Source organism: Mesoplodon bidens, assembly GCF_964165515.1.
Source record: "Mesoplodon bidens genome assembly, chromosome: 2".
Taxonomy (NCBI): domain Eukaryota; kingdom Metazoa; phylum Chordata; class Mammalia; order Artiodactyla; family Ziphiidae; genus Mesoplodon; species Mesoplodon bidens.
Genome location: NC_138177.1, coordinates 76,301,772 through 76,328,911, shown reverse-complemented (window position 1 = coordinate 76,328,911; position 27,140 = coordinate 76,301,772). Strand labels below are relative to the sequence as shown.

The window sequence follows — 27,140 nt, the reverse complement described above, 5'->3', positions numbered from 1 at the left end:
TTCATGTGGATAAGGATGATGATAATTCTTAGGATATGGAGGTCCCCAGCATGAGACATGGATCATCTGAAAAGTAAACAAGAATAATTTGTGAAGTATGAGCAAAATTGATAAACAGTGTTTTAAGCTCAAGAACCAAAGATATAGATCTTGTATGTTAACAGCCTATATATTAAATGTAGGCTGAATGTGTGAGACTAGATATTTAAGAATTTATTTTCTTTTTAAAATCTGTCATTATGTAGCACATTTTTTGTAAGTGCTATTCAAAAAGATCCTCATGATATGAAGTCCTATTTCAGAGAGCAAAGCTGATATTTAAGGAGAGACTGTTATCAGCTTTAATTGGAGGGGAGAAACTCATATTTAGAGATCATAGCTGTTTGGATCAAATAAAGGTATTTTTCTCTTTTATTTCATGCATATGTATGCATACCTACAAAAAAGAGTAGCTGTGGACCATGAATTTAGTTTATATGAAACCAAGATGGCAAAACCCTTCTCTTCTCCCCGCTCCTCATGCATATACCTGTCTTTTCCCACAGCACTGTCTGATTTTGTTTTCCTGAAACTAACCTATCCTGTTTACACTTTAGGCTATTGCAGCAAAGGTTGGCATGGACAGTACGACAGTGAATTACTTTGCCTTATTTGAAGTGATCAATCATTCCTTTGGTAAGTGCCAGTGACTAATATTAAGTTTTGTTTGAGGATATTTTATCCTAATACTAAGAAACTGAAGCTCCCAAAAGCTGTCAGGTTGAAACTGTTTGCCTAGAGAAGAAGATCTTGAAGACAAGGGGCAATCGCACTAATTGGGACTGTTTCTAACAAGCAGACAGGACAGATCCCATTAAGCATAATCCCACTAAGTCTAGATACCTGATCACCCCTTTTTCCTCTGTTGTCAGTATCAGTTACTTACACCCAGCACTGAAGCGGATACTTCCATGAGATTTTTAAAAATCAGAGTTCAAAATTAATATATTCCAATGAAACAGCCTTAAAAAGAGGGGATTTTCTACTTAGCCACAGCTTGTTTTAGCGTACTTTATGGTTTTTGTAGATTTTTAAGAATAGCTTTTTGTTTTCAGGAGTTAGAAAGAAATATGTTGATTAAAAGCCTTTGCTTTTTTTAAAAAATTAATTAATTAGTTTATTTATTTTTGGCTGCGTTGGGTCTTCGTTGCTGCGCGTGGGCTTTCTCTAGTTGCGGCGAGTGGGGGCTACTCTTCGTTGCAGTGCGCGGGCTTCTCATTGTGGTGGCTTCTCGTTGCAGAGCACAAGCTCTAGGCGGGTGGGCTTCAGTAGTTGTGGCACGCGGGCTCAGTACTTGTGGCTCTCGGGCTCTAGAGTGCAGGCTCAGTAGTTGTGGTGCGCGGGCTCAGTTATTCCGCAGCATGTGGGATCTTCCTGGACCAGGGCTCAAACCCGTGTCCCCTGCATTGGCAGGCGGATTCTTTTTTTTTTTTTTTTTTAGCTAATTGGGCCTCTCATTTTTGTGGCCTCTCCCGTTGCGGAGCACAGGCTCCGGACACGCAGGCTCAGCGGCCATGGCTCACGGGCCCAGCCGCTCCGCGGCATGTGGGATCTTCCCGGACTGGGGCACGAACCCACGTCCCCTGCATCGGCAGGCGGACTCTCAACCACTGCGCCACCGGGGAAGCCCTGGCAGGCAGATTCTTAACCACCGCTCCACCAGAGAAGTCCTGCAAACCACTTTTGACACGTTTGATCAGTAACAGCACCCTCTCCATACATTGCACAAATCTTTTTTTTTGCGTTTCTGTTGCGTTTTTACCTTTCTTGAAATAATAAAGCATAATATGCTGAAAATGTTGCTTTTTTCTTCCATCTTCAATATTAAAATGGCTACACAAAAATTCACCAGTTTTGATAAGTTTTTTTAAATGCATGCTGATATGATAGTTGTCACAATACAATCTGTTTCAAATGAAGTTAAAGACAACTAAACGCTACTGGAGCCATTTTATGGAAAAGACCAAACGAACTTTTTGGCCCACCCAGTGTTTAAGTTTGCGTAAACAGATATCCTCTTCCTAGGAAGTTTTATTGCACGGTGACAGAGATTTTCTCTTATATATTCTTTTATAAAAGCTAGGGATGGTTGCACTGAGACCACAAAGGGGAGGAAGTTGGAAGGCTTGCTTTAAATGACAGATTTCCTATGGTTTATGGGTCTTTTCCACATCATATATGTACAGGGCTAAGGCCAGAAACAACAGATAATATTGACTGATCAGAACTTCCTCATCCCGGAAAGGGAGAGAGTTTGGTAGATTTGAGTCACCTTGCCATCCCAGGTCAAGGTAGATCAACTTTGATTCCCCCTAAAGCAGCTATCTCCCAATTGTTTATTGTCTTCCCAACTCTCTACAGTCTAACTAGGCAGATATAAATATTACAAAGGATTGCTAAGGACCCAGGACACTTGGATTCTAATCTTACCTTCTTCTCTAAGCTTTAGTTAACAAATAAAATGGGAAATATTAAATCTGTCTTTTGCTCTGTTATAAAGACAAGTAAACATCAAGAGAAGAAAACTCCGCCTTTTTAAAGAAAAACAATATAGAAATTAAAAGTGGTAGTGTTTTATCCTGCTTGAGCATTGTTAGGAAGAGGAAGTAAGGCTACCCAGAAGTCACTTTTCACTGTGGTGAATGTCTTAGACTTGTGGGGGGATGTGGAGAGCCTTTCAGCTCTTAACGATAAAAGCTGTTCATTGAGAACTGCCACATGAGAGACTCTGAATGCACCGTAACTGGGTAAGAGGGGAGGCTTGCTTTAAAGATGTTCAGTGGACATTGCTGTAACTTAACTCAATTATGGATCAGATATTTTAACTGACTTTGGAGTAGGTGACGTCTGCAGAGTCAGCATGTTAACTGAAAGGCATGTCATTCAGGTGATAGATTTCAGTTAGCTTGAGGCTCAGTTAGCCAGTCATATTAGAAGGCGTAGATTTGGCTAGACAAACTGATATTTTGTGGTCCCAAGGCAGAGCTCCTGGATGGAACTAAGCTGATGTGCTGGTTAATGATAACCTCCATTCTTGTCTGCTTTACACAGTTCATACTAGGGAACTGCCTTGTATATCTTCTCACTCTAGCTTTCTTTGCTTTGTCTTCTCTTTAGTACGTAAGCTGGCACCTAATGAATTTCCTCATAAACTCTACGTCCAGAATTACACATCAGCTGTGCCAGGCACCTGCCTAACCATTCGAAAGTGGCTTTTTACGACAGAAGAAGAAATCCTCTTAAATGACAATGACCTTGCTGTTACCTACTTCTTTCATCAGGTGGGTGAATTGATCTCCCTGGAAAGGCCTGATTTCTTTTTCTGTTTGTATGTAGTGGTCATTTGCCAATACAGTGTGAATCCTTGAGTAAGCTGTTTTGCCTCCTGGATCTTAGTTAAATTTGTAAAATGTTCTGTCCCATTTTGACAAAAGATAAGTTTAAGAAGGTGGGGGGACTTCCCTGGTGGTGCACTGGTTAAGAATCCGCCTGCCAGTGCAGGGGACACGGGTCCAAGCCCTGGTCCAGGAAGATCCCACATGCTGCGGAGCAGCTTAAGCCTGTGCGCCACAACTACTGAGCCTGTGCTCTAGAGCCCACAAGCCACAAGTACTGAGCCTGCATGACACAACTACTGAAGCCCACATGCCTAGAGCCTGTGCTCTGCAACAAGAGAAGCCATTGTGATGAGAAGCCCTCACACTGCAATGAAGAGTAGCCCCCACTCACTGCAACTAGAAAAAGCCCATGCACAGCAATGAAGAGCCAACGCAGCCAAAAATAAATAAATAAAGCCATTAAAAAAAAAAAGGTTTAAGAAGGGGATATCCTGGAGTTCAAAATGTATTTATTATTATTTTTAAAAATAATAACAGGGCTTCCCTGGTGGCGCAGTGGTTGAGAGTCCGCCTGCCAATGCAGGGGATACGGGTTCATGCCCCGGTCTGGGAAGATCCCACATGCCGTGGAGCGGCTGGGCCCGTGAGCCATGGCCGGTGAGCCTGAGCATCCGGAGCCTGTGCTCCACAACGGGAGAGGCCACAACCGTGAGAGGCCCACGTACCGCAAAAAAAAAAAATAATAATAATAATAACAAATGAACATTATGGGGCTATGTTGTTTTTCAAAAAATTTTTCATCAAAATTATACATACAGGGCTTCCCTGGTGGCGCAGTGGTTGAGAGTCCGCCTGCCGATGCAGGGGACACGGGTTCGTGCCCCTATCCCGGAAGATCCCACATGCCGCGCAGCGGCTGGGCCCGCGAGCCATGGCCGCGGAGCCTGTGTGTCCGGAGCCTGTGCTCCGCAACGGGAGAGGCCACAGCAGTGAGAGGCCCGCGTATAGAAAAAAAAAAAAAAAAAATTATACATACATAGAGCTTAAAGTATCAAATAGTTCTACACAGGTTATTATGAAAAATATTAGTTATTCCCACTTCTTTTCCTCTCACAGGCAACCACTTTCACCTCTTTTAGCTTGTTTTTTGTTGTTTGTTTTATTTCATCTTTTTAAAAAATTTTATTGAAGTATAGTTTATTTATAATATGTTAGTTTCTGGTGTACAGCAGAGTGATTCAGTTATACATATATATTCTTTTTCATAGTCTTTTCCATTACGGTTTATTACAAGATATTGAATATAGTTCCCTGTGCTATATAGTTGGTCCTTGTTGGTTATCTATTTTATATATAGTAGTGTGTATCTACTAATCCTAAACTCTTAATTTATCCCTCCCCCAGCCTGTTTCCCCTTTGGTAACCATGAAGTTTGTTTTTTATGTCTGTGAGTCTGTTTCTGTTTTGTAAAGAAGTTCATTTGTGTCATATTTTACATTCCACATATAAATGATATCATATGATATTTGTCTTTCTCTGACTTCACTTGGTATGATAATCTCTAGCTCCATCCATGTTGCTGCAAGTGGCATTGTTTCATTCTTTTTTATGGTTGAGTAATATTCCATTATGTGTGTGTGTGTGTGTGTGTGTGTGTGAGAGAGAGAGAGAGAGAGAGTATGTGTATACACACACACATACCACATCTTCTTTATCCATTCATCTGTCCACGGACATTTAGGTTGCTTCCATGACTTGGCTATTGTAAATAGTGCCGCTATGAACATTGGGGTGCATGTATCTTTTTAAATTAGAGTTTTCTGTAGATGTATGCCCGAGAGTGGGATTGCTGGGTCATATGGTAATTCTATTTTTAGTTTTCTGAGGAACCTCCATACTGTTTTCCATAGTGGCTACCCCAACTTACATTCCCACAAACAGGTATAGGAGGGTTCCCTTTTCTCCACACCCTCTCCAGCATTTGTTATTTGTAGATTTTTTTAACGATGGCCATTCTGATTGGTGTTAAGTGGTATCTTATTGTAGTTTTGATTTGCATTTCTCTAATAATTAGCGATGTTGAGCATCTTTCCATGTGCCTATTGGCCATCTGTATGTCTTCTTTGGAGAAATGGCTGTTTAGGTCTTCTGCCCATTTTTTGACTGGGTTGTTTATTTTTTTGTTATTGAGTTGTATGAGCTGCTTGTATATTTTGGAAATAAAGCCCTTGTCAGTAGCATGATTTGTAGATATTTTCTCCCAGTATGTAGGTTGTCTTTTTGTTTTGTTTATGGCTCCCTTTGCTGTGCAAAAGCTTGAAAGTTTGATTAGCTCCCATTTGTTTATTTTTGCTTTTATTTCTATTGCTTTGGGGAGACTGACCTAAGAACACATTGCTACAATTTATGTCTGAGAATGTTTTGACTATGTTCTCTTCTAGGAGTTTTATGGTGTCATGTCTTATATTTAAGTCTTTAAACCATTTTGAGTTTATTTTTGTGCATGGCATAAGGGAGTGTTCTAACTTCATTGATTTGCACACGGCTGTCCAGCTATCCCAACACCACTTGCTAAAGAGACTGTCTTTTCTTCACTGTATATTCTTGCCTCCTTTTCAAAGATTAAGTGACCATAGGTGTGTGGGTTTATTTCTGGGCTCTCTATTGTGTTCCATTGATCCATATATCTGTTTTTGTGCCAGTACCACACTGTTTTGATTACTGTAGCTTTGTAGTATTGTCCAAAGTCTGGGAAGATTATGCCTCCAGCTTTGTCGTTTTTCCTTTTGGATTGCTTTGGCAATTCTGGGTCTTTTATGGTCCCATATAAATTTTAGGATTATTTATTCTAGTTCTGTGAAAAATGTCATGGGTAATTTGATAGGGATCACATTAAATCTGTGGATAGCTTTGGGTAGTATGGCCTTTTTAACAATATTCTTCCAATCCAAGAACATGGGATATCTATTTCATTTTATATTTACTTCCATACCTCTATTATAACTTGATTATATTACTCCTACTTGATGTTTCTGATTCAAGCAATATTGCTTAATTACCTGCTATAGAAGATGGGACTTTAGCTCCATTTCCTCCCCCACTCCACTACATACTTGTACCTTTTCATCTGTCCTATCGTTTTACTATAGTCAAATTACAATATTTGTTAGATTAATATTCAGTGTTTATACTGCTATGACTGTAAATAATGAATTTAGCAGAGCCATATAGAGAATACTATCCTTACTTTTTACTTTCTTTTATTTTTTTTCTTTTATTTTTTTTTTTTTCCTTTTTTTGTGGTACACGGGCCTCTCACTGTTGTGGCCTCTCCCGTTGTGGAGCACAGGCTCCGGATGCGCAGGCTCAGCGGCCATGGCTCATGGGCCCAGCCGCTCCGTGGCATGTGGGATCTTCCTGGACCAGGGCACGAACCTGTGTCCCCTGCATCGGCAGGCGGACTCTCAACCACTGCGCCACCAGGGAAGCCCTTTACTTTCTTTTAAACATTTTGTTTTAAAATTATTTTGAAAATGATTAACCCATTTCATAACACTTTATAAAGTGTCCCATTACAATTCTAATTGTGTTTTTGTTAAATTTATAGTTTAACTGAAGAAGAGTCACCATTTTTATTAAATGTGGTATTCCCAACTAAATGTGTGATGTTTCTGTTTTATTCATCTCACCTTTTGTTTCCCCAAATAAAGTTCTGTCGTTTTATATTTCACATATGCCCCTTTAAGTTATTCCCAAGTATTTTATATTTTTATTACAATTATGAATGGGATATTTTTTCTTTATATTGTTGGAATGGAATAATTATTTACCAGGAGTCAGAATATCTGGTTCAAGTACAAGCTCTCCATTGGGTAAATCCTTAACATAGCTTTGCTGAGATGTGTTTTCTGATCTATTAAAGGGTAATAGTAGTACTTCACATTTTTTTCATCAGTATCAAAATTTAAACAAAGCAGAGCTTGTGAAATTACTTTTGGAATTATAAAACTGTAAAGCAAAAATAAAATATTAAGGTATATAGAAAGAAAAGCTGTTATTTTTGTAGCAGTATCTCATATGCAACTTTTCTGAACTCTTCTGTTTCTTCAAACAATTTTTTAAACAGGTTTATTGAGGTATAATTGACATAGAATAAACTGTACATATTTAAAATTTATAATTTAATAAGTTTTTTTACCCCCTTAACCATTTTAAAATGTACAGTTCAGTAGTGTTAAATATATTCACATTATTGTCAGTGGAGCTCCAGAAATTTTTCATCTTGCAAAACTAAAACTCTCTACCCATTAAACAACTCATTTCCCCCTCCCCTACCTCTGGCAACTACCATTCTACACTCTGTGAATTTGACTACTTTAGGTATCTCATGTAAGTAGAATCATACATTATTTTTCTTTTTGTGACTTGCTTATTTCATTTAGCATAATGTCCTTAAGGCTTTTTCATGTTGTAGCATATGACAGGATTTCCTTCCTTATTAAGGCCAAATAATTATATTCCATTGTACATGTATATCACATTTTGTTTATTCATCTGTGGATGGACATTTAGGTTGCTTCCACCTCTTGGCTGTTATGAATAATGCTGTCATGAACATGGTTATGTAAATATCTCTTCAAACTTCTGCTTTTAATATACCCAGAATTGGGATTGCTGGATCATATGGTAATTATATTTTTAATTTTTTGAGGAAATCGCCACACTGTTTTCCATAGCAGCTGTACCATTTTACATTCCCAGCAGTGCACAACAGCTCAAATGATTTTTTTGATTGACTAGGTAAACAATTGTGCCTTTTGGAAAATAATACTAAATTTTTTCCCTCACTTAATTTTAGTTATTTATTTTTTATTTTTTTTTATTTTTATTTTTTGTAGTACGCGGGCCTCTCACTGTTGTGGCCTCTCCCGTTGCGGAGCACAGGCTCTGGACGTGCAGGCTCAGCGGCCATGGCTCACGGGCCCAGCCGCTCCGCGCGGCATGTGGGATCCTCCCCAACTGAGGCACGAACCCGTGTCCCCTGCATCGGCAGGCGGACTCTCAACCACTGCGCCACCAGGGAAGCCCAGTTATTTTTTTGTATCATATGTTGATGTTGGGAATATCTCATGCATCTCTTCAATTTTAAGATGCCATCAGTTGTAAGAGGCACTAGTATTTTAAGCACTGCCAAGAGAAAAAAGCTACCAATTAAACAACACACGTTGATTATAAGATGCATCCCAATTTTAGGAACAATAAAATGTGAAAAAATGTGCACCTTAGAATTGATGAAATACTGGATAATAATGATAGTAATGTGCCTTTTCCTTAAAAAATTGATAAGGCCAAAATCCATAGTAGGATATATTTAATTTCTGGCTAAGCCTGGCAGACTAAACATACTTTTAAACTACTTCTTCCTGAAAGCTCACTAAAGTAACATTAATGGATTTTAAGAGGCATAAACCTGCAAAGAGAAGAGGATGAGACACAACAGATGAGAACAGTCAACAGTTTTTAGAAAATGAATGTTTGAATGAATCAACATGACTTTGGTGTTTGGTTATCGTGGAAGAATTGGTGAGAGGCACGTGGAAGGTTACAAACAAACAGGCAGTTAACCTAAGAGGAAAAAAAAAATGTACAAGAGAGGAAGCCCTGGTACAGTACATGATTTAGTTGTGAACAATGTTTACATGCTTACAATAATGTATAGATTACAATAATCAATACTGATTATTGATTTAATTTTTATTGAGGTGTTGAAGGAAGAAGTGAGAGTGTAGAGTGGCATAAGAAAGCTAAAACTTATTATTATTTATTTATTTTATTATTATTTTTTTTGGCCGCACTGCGTGGCCTGTGGGATCCTAGTTCCCTGACTAGGGATCGAATCCATGCCCTCTGCAGTGGAAGCATGGATTCTCAACCACTAGACCTCCAGGGAAGTCCCTAAAACCTATTATTTTTAACAGCAAGTCAACATTGTCTAAAATTGATATGTTAGGAATTAGCAGCATAAGCATGACATTTAGAATTATGAAAGGAATATCACAAAAAACTGTTTACAGTGCTTTAAAGTATCTGTGTAATGAGGCTGTGGAATCAGGAGACTTTTTTTTTTTGCGGTATGTGGGCCTCTCACTGTTGTGGCCTCTCCCGTTGCGGAGCACAGGCTCCGGACACCCAGGCTAAGTGGCCATGGCTCACGGGCCCAGCCGCTCTGCGGCATGTGGGATCTTCCCGGACCGGGGCACAAACCCGTGTCCCCTGCATCAGCAGGCAGACTCTCAACCACTGCGCCACCAGGGAAGCCCAGGAGACTTATTTTTATTAGGCACCTCTTAGTAATACACATTTAAAAAATTATGTATGTCTTTTACTTTAATGAAAAAATTTTAATTAAGGGAAAAAGGAATCTAGTGGTAATATTTATGTTTTTCACTCAGGGCTAGTCAAGCAGTATAATCTTGATTAGAAATGAGTGAGGAGAGAACATTTTTACTGCCCCATGTGAAAATAGGTCACTTAGAGCTGCTGGAGTAGATGTTCACTCTGGGTAGATGACCCACGTCTGCCCTGGGGAAACATTCATCAATATTTAAGTGCTATTACTAGTCAGACACAGTTCTAGGTATTGGGGAAACTGAATAGATAAACCAGTATTTGTTTGTTTGTTTTCCCTCTTCTCTCCCAGCTTTTCAGTAACTGGTTTAAATTTTACCTGGAGCAGCTGAGTCTTTTGGTGATAAACAACATAATGTTCAGGTTCTTCAGGACATTGGTGGCAGTTCTTATTGAGCATCGCCTCTGTGAATATAATCCTCTCTGACTAAGTGAATCCTTGCTTATACGGCTAGGACTGGGGAGACACTGGCATAATCTTTCCATTAGGCAGTCCCAGGCAGGATATTAATATCCTTGTGTGGTTCTTAGAGGAATTGAACAGCTAAATGATGCTAATATAAATGATAGTAACTATTTATATATATTTATATATACTTTACAAAACTATTAACATCTTTTATCTCATTTTGTTGTCCACCTACAAGATGAGTGTTATTCCTGTTTTACAGACTGAGAGGGTTTAAGTGACTTACTCAAGTGCATATTGGTAGGTGACAGCTAGAATTTGAACTAGTCTCGTAACTTCAGTCCTGAATTCATTCTGTTATGCAAATATTTTCCTTTAAAAGACTATGGGGAATGATTTCTGCCTTAAGGAAATCAGCAGTTTTCTGATAAAGATTCAAGTGGGCCCCTGCCTGGTGAACTGTATAGAGTTGTCCTTTCAGTAACTCACTGAGGTTAGATCCTGAATGCCCTGAACAAATGGTTCTATTCGTTCTTTTTCTTTTTTTCCTCCCAAAGATCAGTTTTCCCTTCCATTAGATTTTTTAAGTTTTTCTTGGAGTGGAGGAGTAGAGTAAGGTTGGAAAGGGGATGTATGTTTCATACTTTCCTGGCTGAACCAGGAATAGTTTAGAATTAGCATATTAGAATATTATATCTGGGTACCTTCATGCCTGTATCAAGTCCTCTCTGAAAGTTTTTCGGTTCATGGTCTCAGATTTATCACTTCCTCTCTTCCAGTTGTTACCACCCTAGATAAAGGTCTTGTTTCATTTCATGCTTAACGTACCACAACATCGTTGATCTCCCTTGTTTCATTCTCTCCTTGGCTTAAATCATTTGGGCAGTCATATACAGATCAGTCTTCCTTAAAAAACAACAATAACAGCAACAATTTTTTTATTATTTATTTTAGCTCTCTACTCCCCTTAAGTCTAAATTCCTGTGCCTGCTCTTTAGGATCCTTCATACCCTATTAACCTACCCATTCAGAATTATTTTTCATTGTCCCCTAACATGTACCCTTTATTCAAATCAGGCAAGTCTGTCTCCTGAATGTATTTAAGGTCAAACCCATTCCTGTTTCCTGACTTTAGCTTGTAGTTTCTTCTATTCAGCCTCTCCTTTGGGGTCCAACCGAGACTTCCTTGATAACTACGGTTAGCAATAAGCTCTCCTGTTCTGGCTGCATGTATCACTTACTATTTATGTCACTCATTTTTTGCTACTTCACTGTTATCTTTAATACAGTATTGTATAGTATCTTGCTGTTTTCTGTAATTCTTTCTCATGTATAAATTAACCAGAATTTAAATCTCTTAACAGGAGAAACCAGATCCCTCACGTGCCTAGAACAATCCTTGAGCACATACCAGACACTCATTAAATGCTACTTATTCCAGTAAATATACCCGTATGCCAGAGTTCACTGGTGATAACCAGATGGATAAGAGTTATTGTGAAAATGAGTCTATGTCTATTTTTATCAAGAATGTACTTGATACTAATTTTTACATTTCTTTCTTCCCTGCCTTGTTTTGGTGACAGGCTGTTGATGATGTGAAAAAAGGTTACATCAAAGCAGAGGAAAAATCCTACCAATTACAGAAGCTGTATGAACAAAGGAAAATGGTCATGGTAGGTTTACGTCCCCATAATCTCTTTATAAAATGCCCCTTCTTATCTCTTCTTTTAATTTAATTTAATTTTATATTGGAGTATAGTTGATTTACAAAGTTGTGTTAGTTTCAGATATACAGCAAAGTGACTCAGTTATACATATATCCATTCTTTTTCAGATTCTTTTCCCATATAGGTTATTACAGAATATTGAGTAGAGTTCCCTGTGCTATACAGTACGTCCTTGTTGATTATCTATTTATCCCTATTTTACATATAGTAAAATATAGAGTGTATATGTTAGTGTGTATATGTTAATCCCAAACCTCCTAATTTAATACATATAGTGTGTATATGTTAATCCCAAACCTCCTAATTTATCCCTCCCCCCCCACCGTTCCCCTTTGGTAACCACAAGTTTGTTTTCGAAATCTGTGAGTCAGTTTCTGTTTTGTATATACATTCATTTGTATTATTTTTTAGATTTCACATATGAGTGATATCATATGGTATTTGTCTTTTGCCTTCTGACTTCGTTCATTTAGTATGATAATCTCTAGGTCCATCCATGTTGCTGCACATGGCATTATTTCATTCTTTTTTATGGCTGAGTAATATTCCATTGTATATATGTACCACATCTTTATCCATTCCTCTGTTGATGGACATTTAGTTGTTTCCATGTCTTGGCTATTGTGAATAGTGCTGCAGTAAACATTGGGGTGCATGTATCTTTCTGAATTTTGGTTTCCTCCAGATACATGCCCAGGAGTGGGATTGCTGTATCATATGGTAGTTCTATTTTTAGTTCTTTTTGGTTTTTTGTTTTTTTTACTTTTTTATTGACAGAATTTATAGCAGTTTCATATTACGGAAAAAACTAAGGAGATAGTACAGAGTTCCTATCTTACTTAATATGGTACACTTGTTATATATTAACTAAAGTCCAACAATTATTAATTTCCTTATTTTTTTTTACATCTTTATTGGAATATAATTGCTTTACAATGTTGTGTTAGTTTCTGCTGTACAACAAAGTGAATCAGCTATATGTATACATATATCCCCATATCGCCTCCTTGTTGAGCCTCCCTCCTACCCTCCCTATCCCACCCCTCTAGGTTGTCACAAAGCATTGAGCTAATCTCCCTGTGCTCTGCAGCAGCTTCCCACTAGCCATCCATTTTACATTTAGTAGTGTATATATGTCAATTCTACTCTCTTACTTCGTCCCAGCTTCCTCTTCCCTCCCGTGTCCTCAAGTTCGTTCTCTATGTTTGCATCTTTATTCCTGCCTTGCCACTAGGTTCATCAGTACCGTTTTTTTAGATTCCATATACGTGTGTTAGCATACAGTATTTGTTTTTCTTTTTCTGACTTACTTCACTCTGTATGACAGACTCTAGGTCCATCCACCTCATTACAAATAACTCAATTTTGTTCCTTTTTATGGCTGAGTAATATTCCATTGTATATATGTGCCACATCTTCTTTATCCATTCATCTGTCGATGGACATTTAAGTTGCTTCCATGTCCTGGCTATTGTAAATAGTGCTGCAGTGAACATTGGGGTCCATGTATCTTTTTGAATTATGGTTTTCTCCGGATATATGCCCAGGAGTGGGATTGCTGGGTCATATGGTAGCTTTATTTTTAGTTTTTTAAGGAACCTCCATACTGTTCTCCATAGTGGTTGTGCCAATTTACATTCCCACCAACAGTGCAGGAGGGTTCCCTTTTCTCCATACCCTCTCCAGCTTTTATTGTTTATAGATTTTGTTTTTCGATATATTTTTAATTGAAGTATAGTTGATTTACAATGTTGTGTTAATTTCTGCACAGCAAAGTGATTCAACCATATATATATATATATACACACACACACACACACACTTCATTTTAATATTCTTTTTCATTATGGTTTATCATAGGATATTGAATATAGTTCTCTGTGCTGTACAGTAGGACCTTGTTGTTCATCCATTCTGTATATAAAAGCTTACATCTGCTAACACCAACCTCCCACTCCATTTTTTCTTCAACCTCCTCCCCCTTGGCAACCCCCAGTCTGGTCTCTGTGTCTGTGTTTCTGTTTCATAGATAGGTTCATTTGTGTCATATTTTAGATTCCACATATAAGTGATATCATATGGTATTTGTCTTTCTCCTTCTGACTTCACTTAGTATGATAATCTCTAGTTGCATCCGTGTTTCTGCAAATGGCATTATTTTGTTCTTTTTTATAGCACTGAGTAGTATTCCATTGTATATATGTACCACATCTTTATCCATTCATCTGTTGGTGGACATTTAGGTTGTTTCCATGTCTTGGCTATTGTGAATAGTGCTGCTGTGAACATAGGGGTGCATATTTTTTTTAATAAATTATTTTATTTATTTTCATTTTTGGCTGTGTTGGGTCTCTGTTGCTGTGCGTGGGCTTTCTCTAGTTGTGGCGAGTGGGGGCTACTCTTCATTGAGGTGCGCGGGCTTCTCATTGTGGTGGCTTCTCTTGTTGCCGAGCACAGGCTCTAGGGGCACGAGCTTCAGTAGTTGTGGCACGCCAGCTCAGTAGTTGTGGCTCGCGGGCTCTAGAGCACAGGTTCAGTAGCTGTGGCACATGGGCTTAGTTGCTCCGCTGCCTGTGGGATCTTCCCAGATCAGGGCTCTAACCCATGTCCCCTGCATTGGCAGGTGGATTCTTAACCACTGCACCACCAGGGAAGCCCGCATATATCTTTTTGAATTACGGTTTTGTCTAGATACATGCCCAGGAGTGGGATTGCTGGGTCATATGGTAGTTCTATTTTTAGTTTTATGAGGAACCGCCATACTGTTTTCCACAGTGGCTGCATCAGCTTACATTTCCACCAAGAGTGTAAGAGGGTTCCCTTTTCTCCACACCCTCTCCAGCATTTGTTATTTGTAGACTTTTTGATGATGGCCATTCTGACTGGTGTGAGGTGATACCTCATTGTAGTTTTGATTTGCATTTCTCTAATGATTGATTAGTGATGTTAAGCATCTTTTCATGTGCTTTTTGAAAATGCCCCTTCTTATCTCTTAAACCTATTCTAGTCATTTTTGAAAGATGTTTACAACCTGGTCAGTGGCTTAACTGATTTAAAAAGAAGGAGAGAGATACAGACCTTGATATAAAGTCCATTGTGTTCCTCCATTTAGCACACAGAAAGCTTATTGTGGTATATATAGGTATATAACTTTATTATTAATAATAACCAAACAGTATTCTTTTTGATAATAAAAAGTCCTAAAATTAGATGTGCAAAACATTTAATATGATAAAAATAAGATTCTGTAAGAATTAATATTTGGATGTTTAACATTAGAAATTATTTTAGTTGTGATTTAGCAATCACAAAATCGTTTGTTTTCACAACTCCCATCTGCGCATTTGCTTAAACATTTACGCTCAGTAGTGCTTTTGGTTAGTATGATATCCTAGAGCTGTGCTGTTTGATTCCCTAGCTGCTAGCCTCATGTGGCTATTTGAATTTAATTTTAAATTCATTTAACTTAAATAAAATTTAAAATCCAGTTCTTCCGATGCATTAGCACATTTCAGGTGTTGAGTAGTCACATGTGGCTAGTAGCTACTGTACTGGACAGCCCAGATATGGAACATTTTCATCATCACAGAAAGTTCTGTTGGAGAGGGCTACCTATGATATTCTTGGAATATTTCAAAATTAGTTTTGAATTGGTATCTGCCATAAATAGAGGGATGAAAATAGTCAAAAATAAAATTTGTAAAGAACACTTATGAAAACTTCCACTCATATCATCTTAAAACTTCTTTCTTGGCCAATTCAGATAGTTGAAAATTTTCCAGTTACAGTTTTTCATAATAGTTTTCGTACAGTTTTTACACAAGGCAGTAATTGCATTGGTAATAATTCTGATAGGCCACTTGAATTCCTTTTGTACTTTCTGAGCAGTTCTTAGGAGGGAATGTTGATCCATCTAAATTAATTGTATTGGGACTTCCCTGGTGGCACAGTGGTTAAAAATCTGCCTGCCAATGCAGGGGACATGGGTTCGAGCCTTGGTCCAGGAAGATACCACATGCCACGGAGCAGCTAAGCCCGTGTACCACAACTGCTGAGCCTGTGCTCTAGAGCCTGTGTGCCACAACTACTGAAGCCTGTGTGCCTAGAACCTGTGCTCGGCAACAAGAGAAGCCACCGCAATGAGAAACCCGCGCGCTGCAACGAACACCCAACGCAGCCAAAAACAAATAAATTATTTGATTTTATTTTTTTTAAATTAATTAATTGTATTGGAATAAGAATGGAAACAAGTTAGCCACTGAACTTAGCCCATAGTCTTATATCTAGGTGGAATAGTTATTTTATCACTCACATGACAAAAAGGGAACCATCCACCAATGTTCTGCATACCAACAGGCTGAAATAGACAGCACGAAAGTCTTTTAAATAGAATTAAGTTTTGGGACTTCCCTGGTGTTCCAGTGGTTAAGACTCCTCGCTCCCAATGCAGGGGGCCTGGGTTCAATCCCTGGTCAGGGAACTAGATCCCACATGCCACAGCTAAGAGCCTCAACTAAAAAGATCCCGCACATGGCAACGAAGATCCCGCGTGCTGCGGTGCAGCCAAATAAATAAATAAATAAATAAATATTTGAAAATAAATAAAAATGTTTTTTTAAAAAATAGAATAAAGTCTTGGCAGAATTTTGGTTAAGGGAATTTTGCTATGTGGGAGACAGGATTTTAAAACTCAACTTCCACCTCTTCTTTAAGATAATGGTATTGTCTTCTATATATTAATGCATGATTCTGACCAACACATCTGCATCTTCTACTGAAAAGGGCTGTCCACCTCTGCAATAGTTCTTTGCCTTTGTCAAAGCCAACAGAATCAAAGTAATTTCATAAGGCCTTCTGAATATGGAATACATATTGTTTCTTTGCACATATAGCACTCTAAACACACTAGCTTCCATTTATACATTTAACAAAAAATATTTGTTGAGCACCAAGTGTGTGCCAGGCACAGTGCAAAGTGCTAGGAAATAAATAGGTTTGGGTTGTTCTGTGGCAAAATATAGAAAATCTGAGTTTAACAAGCATCGTAATCTATTATGAAATTATTTTTTAGACTCAAGTTTGTATCTTGTAATCCTCAGTTAAGAACACAAGTGCAGTTAGTACATTGATAGGTTTCCCCGTGGGTCATCTGAACTGAGTATAAAATATGCTTCTCTTAAAAACCTAGTGCCAGTGTACAAGTGTGTACCGGCCCTATAATACTGCAGTCCTATTTTAAAGACCTCCCCCCTGACAAAAGTTTGGGTTTTATTCAGATATCAGTGTTCAAAGACATTAGCCTAGTCAATGGTCATGGTCAATACATTGAAACTACCACCTCAGATGGACCCTTCAGAGCCCGTAGGTCTTGATACCATTATGATAACAACTTAGCACAGTTGATAGGCCTGAGATTAGGCCAGATCACTATGATTAGTTGCCAGATCACTGTGAGACCTTCAGCAATTCACAAACTTGTCACTTTCAGTTTCTTTTCTGTAAATTGGGGATGTTCAGGTTGCTAGCTCTCAAGTTGAATCTTGACAAAATACTCCAAAGTGATCAAAATGTTTTTGTTTTTTACCTGTTTGCAAAGTTAGATTGAATCTCAAATTTGGATGGTTGAGAATATAGTGTACATAAGACTTGTTTTTTCTTTTTTCTCTCTCTTTTTTTTTAAGTCTTTAATACTTATTTATTTATCTTATTTTTGGCTGCGTTGGGTCTTTGTTGCTGCACGTGGGCTTTCTCTAGTTGCAGCAAGCAGGGGCTACTCTTCGTTGCAGTGCACGAGCTTCTCATTGCAGTGGCTTCTCTTGTGGCGGAGCTCGGGCTCTGGGCGCGCAGGCTTCAGTAGTTGTGGCTCGTGGTCTCCCTAGTTGTAGCTTGCAGGCTCTAGAGCACAGGCTCAGTAGCTGTTGCACACAGGCTTAGTTGCTCTGTGGCATGTGGGATCTTCCTGGACCAGAGCTTGAACCTGTGTCCCCTGCATTGGCAGGCGGATTCATAACAACTGCACCACCAGGGAAGTCCCTCTCTCTCTTTTTTTTTTAACTCTCACACAAACAGTGAACGTGTGTAACTTATGTCTTGCCATTGTTGAACTGACAGATAAGAAGTTTCTGGGTTTGGGGTTCCCTGGTGGCACAGTGGTTAAGAATCCACCTGCCTATGCAGGGGACGTGGGTTCGAGCCCTGGTCCAGGAAGATCCCACATGCCGCGGAGCAGATAAGCCTGTGCGTCACAACTACTGAGCCTGCGAGCTACAACTGCTGAGCCCATGTGCCACAACTACTGAAGCCGCACACCTAGAGCCCGTGCTCCACAACAAGAGAAGCCACTGCAATGAGAAGCCCGCGCACTGCAACGAAGAGTAGCCTCCACTCGCCGCAAGTAGAGAAAGCCCGTACACAGCAACAAAGACCCAACACAGCCATAAATAAATAAAATAAATTTATTAAAAAAAAAGTTTTTGTGTTTGTGTTTGTCAACATAATTTTTAATGATTTCACACAAGGCAGTATATGTGGAAGTCAGTGTTTCTCAAAGTGTAGTTGCCAGCCCAGTTACATGGGAATCACTTGTCAAGCCTGCTCAAAATGCAGATTTCTGGACCCCACCTCACATTTACTAAACCAGAATCTCTAGGGGTAGGATCTAGAAATATTAGTGAAGATTTTTACAGAAGCACCCTAGTGAGTCTGCAACTTTAGGTGCTTGAGAAACACTACCCTTGGAATTTGGGAGAATTTGCTTCCAAGTTTCCTCTCAGGCCTTTATTTCAATTTTAGATCTGGTTTGACCCTTGGCATGTTGCTTGGGAGAACAGAGAGTTCTCCAGAATGGACCTCCATCCCCTCACCTAAAGTGTTTTGCTCTGTTAAGTACTGTGTCTCTGCTTTAATAACCATCCTATTTTAGTATTTACCTATCTTGCTGAACATTGAACATTTATAAAATGTCCCATGCCATACCTGTCCTCTTCTCTTGCCTGATGTGCACCATCATCTAAGTGGTATGCAAATCAAGGAAGGTAATTTAGGACACATATTTAGCTACTCAGAATTTAATATGAAAGGAGAATAGACAGGATAATTTTTTGTTTGAAGTACATAGCTACGCCCTTATGTAAATATGTTTGAAAACAAAAATTAACTTTCCTTCGGAAATTTGGATGTATGTAAAATTTTAAATATTTCTTCTCTATGTTTTCTGCAAATCGAGGAATGTAGAGATTGCCCACTTAAAACTGAGAAATAACTACCTGACCTGATAATCTCGGGAAAACCTTAAATTTCCCCAATGCCACCTTACCTTAATGGAGCCTTTAAAATTATTTTTTAAAGCTGTTGTGTATTGAATACCTAATTATGTACAAAGTACTATGGTAGATACTTTTCAAGGTCACAAATAACTGTATGGTATAGATGCTATTATTATTTCCCTTTTTATGGAAGAGGAAACTAAGGCTCCTAGGATTTAATAATTTGCTAGCGTTCAAATAACTTGCCCAAGGTTACAGTTAGGAAGCTATGGGTCCAGGATTCAAGCCTGGGGCGTTCTGGGCCCAGGCTCTTGATCACTACTCTGTGCTGTTTGCTGCTTGTTGTAACCCCAGAAGAGTTCTTTCCTATATCATCCACTGCCTGTCATATTTACCAAAGTACAGATAGTAGCCAGAGATTTATTTTTGTTCATAGTGCCAGTAGAAGGCGTAAGCAGTTTATCACTGATTCAGGATGGATGATGGTAAAGGCGGATGGATGGGGTAATGGAGGGAGACAGAGAAGAAAAATGATGCAAATGAAGTATTTTGGCACTTCTGATTGACCCTCTGTCTGTGTTCTTGCTACCCATTTATAAGTTTTCACCTTTAAATGTGCTATTATTTTACCTAAGCAGAAGTAAATACAAAGTAGGGAAGGGAGCCTGTGGTGTAATTTTTTCCCCCCTGGGCCCTTAGGTCTTCCCAGACAGTCCCTGGTGGCAGTAGAGACAGTCTTAGGTGCCATTCCTTGGTACCAGAGCCATAGGTTGCCTAGGGTCCTTTTTGTGCCTGTCTCTTCTTTTCTCTTGGTGAGGCAGAAGGCAGCTCTCCAGTGTATTCTAACCTCCGTACCCATCTAGTTGAAATCAGCTAGGGTGCTATACCTTTGTCTTCTCTCTAACTCTCTGCGCACATCACCGCTATGCCTTGTTCTTCCTGTGTGACATGCAGATGGGGGTGTCACACAGACTTGAGACTATTTGCTTGTTTCCCAGGCAGTCACTGAGGAAACCAGGTCAGAGTCCATGCGTCTTCTTTTTTCCTTATCATCTTTTCCCTATTTCTCTTCTACTCTCCTTCCCGTTCATTCTCGTTTACTCTCTCCCCTCTCAACTCAACATAGTGAGTTAAGTAAGAGAGAGGCCAGCCTTAACTGTAGAGGAGAAGGGACAAAGAGTTCAGAGACCTCTCTGGATCAGTCTTGGAGCATTGTACCTGTGAGGGTCACATATGTCACTTGTTTGTGGTCTAGATGCTTTTTAAGGAGACATATATGCTGGAGACCCAGTGGGGCTAAATGGGACTAGTTGGTAATAGAGAAAGGATCAGAGGCCTCAAAATTAAACGTGGCTTCTAATCCTGGTTGTGCCACTTACTATTACCTGTGACATTAAGCAAGTCTCATTATTATTCTGAGTTTCTGTAAAATGACTAACTCTTAAAGTTTCCTTTAGCTTAAACTTTTTATGAATATGAGATTTGGGATAGCTTAATCCTCATCACTGAGATCATTCTAACTTGTTTTTTTTTTTTTGCGGTACGCGGGCCTCTCACCGCTGTGGCCTCCCCCGTTGCGGAGCACAGGCTCCGGACGCGCAGGCTCAGCGGCCATGGCTCACGGGCCCAGCCGCTCCGCGGCATGCGGGATCCTCCCGGACCAGGGCACGAACCCATGTCCCCTGCATCGGCAGGCGGACTCTCAACCACTGCGCCACCAGGGAAGCCCCATTCTAACTTTTGATTGGAGAAGAGATGAGAAACATTAGCTCTCTTACCTTAATTATAAGGATAGATTTGATTCCATCCCTTAGGTACAGTGAAAATAGAGGGCTGGACTAAATGGCATTGTGAGTTCCCTCTAGTCCTAGGGCTCTTGGTTGCAGTATCTCTTCTGGCTTCATTTATATATAAGTAGAGAAAGAGAGCAGGGTTGGAAGTATGGAGTTGGAAGTTAGAAGGATAAAGGATCATCTAGGAGTCCTGTCCCAGCTTGGCAATGGGTGTGAGACCAGAGGCAAGGTCTTCAGGTTGCGAGGTTTCTCTTGGTTCTTTTGTGTGCCATCTCAGCAGCTCCTGATGATGGTGTAGTTCCATAGTAACACTGTTTCTCTTTCCTTTTTTCTCTAGTACCTCAACATGCTAAGGACTTGTGAGGGCTACAATGAAATCATCTTCCCCCACTGTGCCTGCGACTCCAGGAGAAAGGGGCATGTTATCACAGCCATCAGCATCACGCACTTTAAACTGCATGCCTGCACTGAAGAAGGACAACTGGAGGTGAGAGTTCATTTAGCATGTAGCTGGGAAGTCAGGGAGCATGGTCCAGGAACACCGGGAATACTTTGATACTCACTTGCTATGTTTTCGTTCCTCCTTGTGGGGGAAATGATATCAAAACTGTTTTGACTGGGGTAAATAGGCTCTGGATCCACACTGCTCCTCACCTTCACTGGCTGCTTACACTGACTTTTATTCTTCTGTCACAGTCTTTTCCCTGAAATGATGTAGAGATCTCTACTGATTTCTTTTCGGCTGTCTGGTTCAGAACCATCTTACCTAAGCTCCCCAGCATTCTCAAACTTATGCTCTTGTTCTCGGTTGTTTAGAACCAGGTAATAGCATTTGAATGGGATGAGATGCAACGATGGGATACAGATGAAGAAGGAATGGCCTTCTGTTTTGAATATGCTCGAGGAGAGAAGAAGCCTCGATGGGTTAAAATCTTCACACCATATGTGAGTGGTAGTTGGGGAAGCATGCACGGGGAAAGTAGATTGGGCTTAAAGTTCTCCTTAAGCTAAGTGCGTAAATGGAGAGAGCTGTAGAGCAGTTGTTTTGAGATCTGAACCTGTTTGAATCCTAGAGCCCCAGGTTCTTCCTGTCTTTCCTTTAGGCCTGAGTAGGATTGGCAGTTTCATATCCCACTTGACTTACCACTAGAAGGAGCCAGAGAATAACAGATGAGCCAGGCCTGGGTTTTATGGAGCTTGTTAAGGTTTTTCTCTAGGCTGAGCAAGTTTGGAAGGTGACTCTGGGCAGGAGTTCAAAGGCATGGTCCTCTGGTGCCTGGTCTTGAGAAGCCAGTGAGTGTTGCTCTGTTTTTTTTTCAGTTCAATTACATGCATGAATGCTTCGAGAGGGTGTTCTGCGAGCTCAAGTGGAGAAAAGAGGTAATTCTAAACAATCTTGAATTGACCTTTTCATCTTTTTTTGTTTGTTTGTTTAAAATGTATAGTCCTGTGGCCAAATACCTGGGACCCTCATCTCCATCTGTCTTAGGAGTATTAGTTAGAGACTGGTTATCCCACGTGAGCCAGGATATTCTTCCAGAGGGGTTATTAGCCTTGGACGCTAAACGGACTGTGCCAAAAAGCCCTCCTTCCATTGTCTAGAGATTGGCCATTGGCTACAGGCTATTCCATCTCTCATGACTTCATGCAGCCTCCTCTGCTTGTTTTTTGTCAGTCTCCCTCCATGTTCTTCCTGACCCAGAAGGGCAGCTGTCCTCAGTTTTAGCCGTTCTGACTGGGTGAGACGTGAAAGAGTCTGTCTAGGCTAACCAAGAGTGTGTGTGCATGAGAAGGTTTTTGCTGCTGCTTTCCTGCTGTCTGTATATGCCAGTGCTGGAACAGAATTTAAAACATTCAGAATAATTAGCTACTTACTCTCAAAGAAGATGTTTTCAAGGTTCAGAGGGTAAAGTCAGGAATAAGAAAATTTATATTCTTGGTATAGTAGAAAGAACATTGGGCTCTGGGAATCAGATCTGGATTCTCTCCCAGCTTTTTTTCTCTCTGTGATCTTGGACAAATCAGCCTCCCTGGATCTCAGTTTTCTCATCTTTCCTCATCTGTGAGACAGGAAGGCTGAACCAGATGGTTAATATCCTAGGTCCCTTCCAACTCTAAAAGGCTATGATTCTTGATGGAAAGTTATATCAAGTGAAGAGGCCAATCAGATCAAGTCATCCATCCAGTCATACATTTTCTGTGTGAGGGGTTGTCTCTAGATGGGAGGAGATGAGGACACCTAAGGCTTCCCAGTAACTCTTTTCTTTTTTTCCTTTCAGAACATTTTCCAGATGGCGAGGTCACAGCAGAGGGATGTGGCCACCTAGCCTTTCGTTACCCTCTTCCCTTCTCTTCACCCTCATCCTCTTATCCCTTTCGTCTCCCATGTCAGACAGAGTAACCATTAACACGAAAGAAGAGAAAAAGGAAAAAAGTCATTATATTCAAAAGCCCTAAACTAAATATTATTAATAATCCCTCTGAATTTCATATCTCTGGAATTGAGCTGGTAGAGAACAACAGATGGGTCAGCACCAGGAGTCACCTGAGTTAAGACAGGAAAAGAAATAAGCCCAACCAACTCGCCAAAGGTATCTTTGTCTTTTCACCTGGGCCTCATACCAACAGAGTCTCCTTGTACTATATTTTTAGAACTGGAACTATGAACTCCATCCATTTGCACTGTTCAGGCATATATATGTATGTATGTAAAAATTATATATACACAAATTAGCTGCACGTATATACATATATATATTTCTTTTTAAATTTCATATTGATGGCAGTACCTTTTTTAGCTTGTGTTTTTACACACCTTTCACTAGAATTCATGACTTCTCTCTTGCTCTCTTTATTTTGAAACAAACTTTAAAAAGGAAAAAAAAAAATTTACAGGGAAAAATACCTCTCCTCATGAAGGACTCGAAAAGTTTACAACCTGCTTGGGTTTTTCCCCCCTTTTTTGTATTGAATGAAGATTCTGGATCATGGGTTGCCATAGAGTCTGAGGAGCAAGGAGCATAGTTTCTTTATCTTCCAAGAGGCTGCTGGGGAGGAGAAAGAGGTGTGTTGCTCAAGGGCAGCAAGGCTGCAGATCTGCAGCCAGAGTCTAAAGACTTGGTGTGGTCTCTCTTGATTCCAAGACAACTTTCCTGGTCCATCTCTGTCTCTTCCACTCATGGCTTTTAGCCACATTCCACATCTTCCTGCTTCCCGAGGGCCGCCTGTATGCTTTCCCTCAACAGGCCTAGAATGAAGGGGAGGGCGGGCTCAGGAGGTTGACGCCACAGACACCTGAAACACTTAGTGGTCATGATTTCCCGTTTCCCTGCTCTTTCTGAAGCAGGGATGGTACTCGGGACCAGAGTTAAAGCTGATACCTTTAGGCACAAAGATTGGACTTAAGTAGGGGGAAGGAAAGAAGAAAGTCCCTAAGAATGTAAGCTTTTCCCTACTCCATTGCTGACCAGTAACCACCCATCACTATTACATTCTCTGCGACTTCCTTAAACACCCATGGTGGGGAAGGACCTGACAGCATCCCCAAGGCCGTGGGGAAACTTGGAGGGTCAGCGGCCCGTGCTGGGCAAACCATGCCCCGTCCACGCCAGCTGAGGACCCAGGAGGGAGCAGTCGTAATACGGTTGATTTGGGTGGGATCTCAGCTTTGAATTAAAAGGAACCTGAAGGAAAATCTTTTTGTCCCTCAAGGAGCTCCTCATCTGATCTTGCAGTTAGACCTTTTGAGACCTGAGAGCTACATCCCAGGGTCTGGGGCCAGGGCTGACTGGGGTAGAGCAACATTCTCGACCCCCAGCCTCCGAAGGTGCTGCATTGGGAGCTCTGATGCAGTCAGGCTCTAATGCACCTGAAACATTTCTGAGCCTTCTTTACTTTTTTCCGTCTCTACCTTCTAAACAGAAACCTCCATAGAATGGCATCTTTTGCTTTGTCTAACTGGGAGGCAGCCATAGTTGGTTGTAGTCAACTCCACTGAGCAGTGTTGGGGTGATTTGAAGTTTCTGTTTTTGTAACTTGTTTTTGCAGATTGTTGTGAGGCCACTTTGCTTTCTCTCTCACTCTGTTATCTTGGCAGGCGCTTGCCCCGGGGGGTGTGGGATCATATAGGACATCCTATCTTTCCTCACCTTCTCCAAACCCAGGTGGAATCACAGAGTGCAAAGTGTAAGAAAGCTGAATGTTTAAGATGGCAGAGAGTGATCCCTGATTTGGAGGCTTTGGCACAGAATTAACTTCTTCTGGCTTAAATGAATTTAATAATGAGCCAAAGGACCCTGGAAAGAAGGTATGTTGATTGCCCACTCCAAGATGCTGAAGAGGCTTTTGGCACCAGCTTTGTTCAAACTTTAAAAATAGCAGTTTGCCCCTATTCCTTCAGAGTGGGAGAGGAATGAACAAATCGGGGAGTCCGTGGGAAGCCCCGATGCTGACCTGTGGTGTGAGAGTAGCGGGGATGCCTTCAGATGCATAGATGCTGCACCTGTGTCGTTCTAACCTGGCGCCCACTTGGTGCTTGGAGATTGGGTGAGGGCCCTGTAGGTAGTTAGCCTGTTTAGCCCCTGCTTAAGGCTGTACCACTAACAAAGCCCCAGCTACAGTGAGAAGGGGAAAGCAGGGAAGCCCTGGAGGACAGCGCCTTCTTCTCTCCCACCCACAGCAGCGTCCTGCAATGGAGGCAGAGGTCGCTGTGGCTGTACAGCTCCATCGGGTCAAGCTCTTCTTTGCACGAAGCAGTGTTAGTGTGATACCCTTTCCCCCTTGCTCTGCACTTCCTTTCTCAAATCCCTACCACCTTTCTCAGTCCAGGGTTCTGCCCAGGGAGGCTTCTGCTCAGTCTCTTTTTGCAGTTGGTCTCTGGGAAATAGAGAGGCTCCCCTTTCCCCCTGCTTTGCCCCAGCAGAGCCAGCAGGATCTCCCTGATCTCTTGTTGTCCTCCCTTCCCAACAGAGAGTTTCTATCCTCTTTGATAAAAACTCAGAGTTTTTATGGATCAGGAGAAAATGGCAGGCCCTGAGAAACCTACCCCTGCAGAAAGGGTTCCCTTGGGCCATGCTTTGGGTTTTCTGCTCTTTATATTTTTAGTTTACTCTCCATTCTTCTGCCCTCCCCTTGCCCTAGGTCTAAGTTCAGCACAGGCGAGTGCTCGGGGCAGCTCCTAGGCCTGGACACCTCTCAGGGAGGAATTAGATAAATGTTCAGCATCCCCGTGCCTGGCCCATCCAGTTTCATCCTTTAGTTACCCAGGCCAGTAGCTACGGGTTATCCCCTCTTATATCTCCAAACCCAATGCTTGGAGCAGCAGCATAGGGCTCTAACAGGAGGTGATACCTCTCTCTTTCATTTCAGAATTTGCCAGCTTAGGGGCCTGGCTCTTGAAGGCAGTTTTCTTAAAGGGGACTGCATCCTGGATGACCCGAAGTCTCCAGACCTAGAGGGACAACTGTGCCCTCCCTCCTCTGCTTCATGATCTCTGGCTAGATTGATTCAGCGGTAGAAACCATTTGGTCTTTTGCACCCCAACATACCACTAGGTTCCTTCCAGAGTCACTGTGTCACAGTAGCTTCCTTTTGGAGGGAGGGTGATGTGGTTGAATACTCAGAGAGCAGAGGCAGTGGGTGTGCATCTTTAGTTCCCCATCTTCCGGTTTCACCTCCTGCCCTCCTCTTGCCCTAAACCTGAGCACATCATGCCAGGCCTCACTCATACAGGATGGTGTCAGCTCACTCCTCAGCAGTAATCTAGGGTGTGTGGGAAGCTTAAGGCTCTGGGGAAGAACAGAATTGAAGAGGGGATGATGTGGGTGGAGGCACTGGCCAACTAACTGCTAAACTTGGACACCAGTTTTATATCACATCTCCCTTTGTAAGCCAGTGAGCAGGGCTTCAGTTTTCCCCAGACCATGCACACTTTTAATTTATTTGAGAGAAACTCTAATTGTATTTTCACTGCAGTATCTTGTATTTTTTATTTGTGATTTAAGAAATGTGAAGAGAAGATACACAGACACATAACGGCTAACAGTGTTTCTTTCATTCCTTGTTCTAGAGCTAACCACTCTAAAATTGTTTGGTAATGTCACTTAGTGTAATTAATTGTAACATATTCTTTTAAATAAATTGATTTATTGATGAAACTA

At 40.8% G+C, this 27,140-nt stretch overlaps 1 protein-coding gene across 1 annotated transcript in view; it reads left to right on the top strand.

Annotated features, from left to right (window-relative positions):
- The window catches only part of SNX27 (sorting nexin 27), an 83,501-nt gene extending 56,361 nt beyond the window's left edge, over positions 1-27,140 (top strand). Inside the window, exons 6-12 of the mRNA XM_081219750.1 lie at positions 597-675; positions 3,157-3,320; positions 11,781-11,870; positions 21,320-21,469; positions 21,799-21,927; positions 22,303-22,362; positions 23,262-27,140. Coding sequence (XP_081075876.1) covers positions 597-675; positions 3,157-3,320; positions 11,781-11,870; positions 21,320-21,469; positions 21,799-21,927; positions 22,303-22,362; positions 23,262-23,309 — 720 coding nt within the window. The 3' untranslated portion in view covers positions 23,310-27,140. The remainder of the gene's footprint in view (positions 1-596; positions 676-3,156; positions 3,321-11,780; positions 11,871-21,319; positions 21,470-21,798; positions 21,928-22,302; positions 22,363-23,261) is intronic.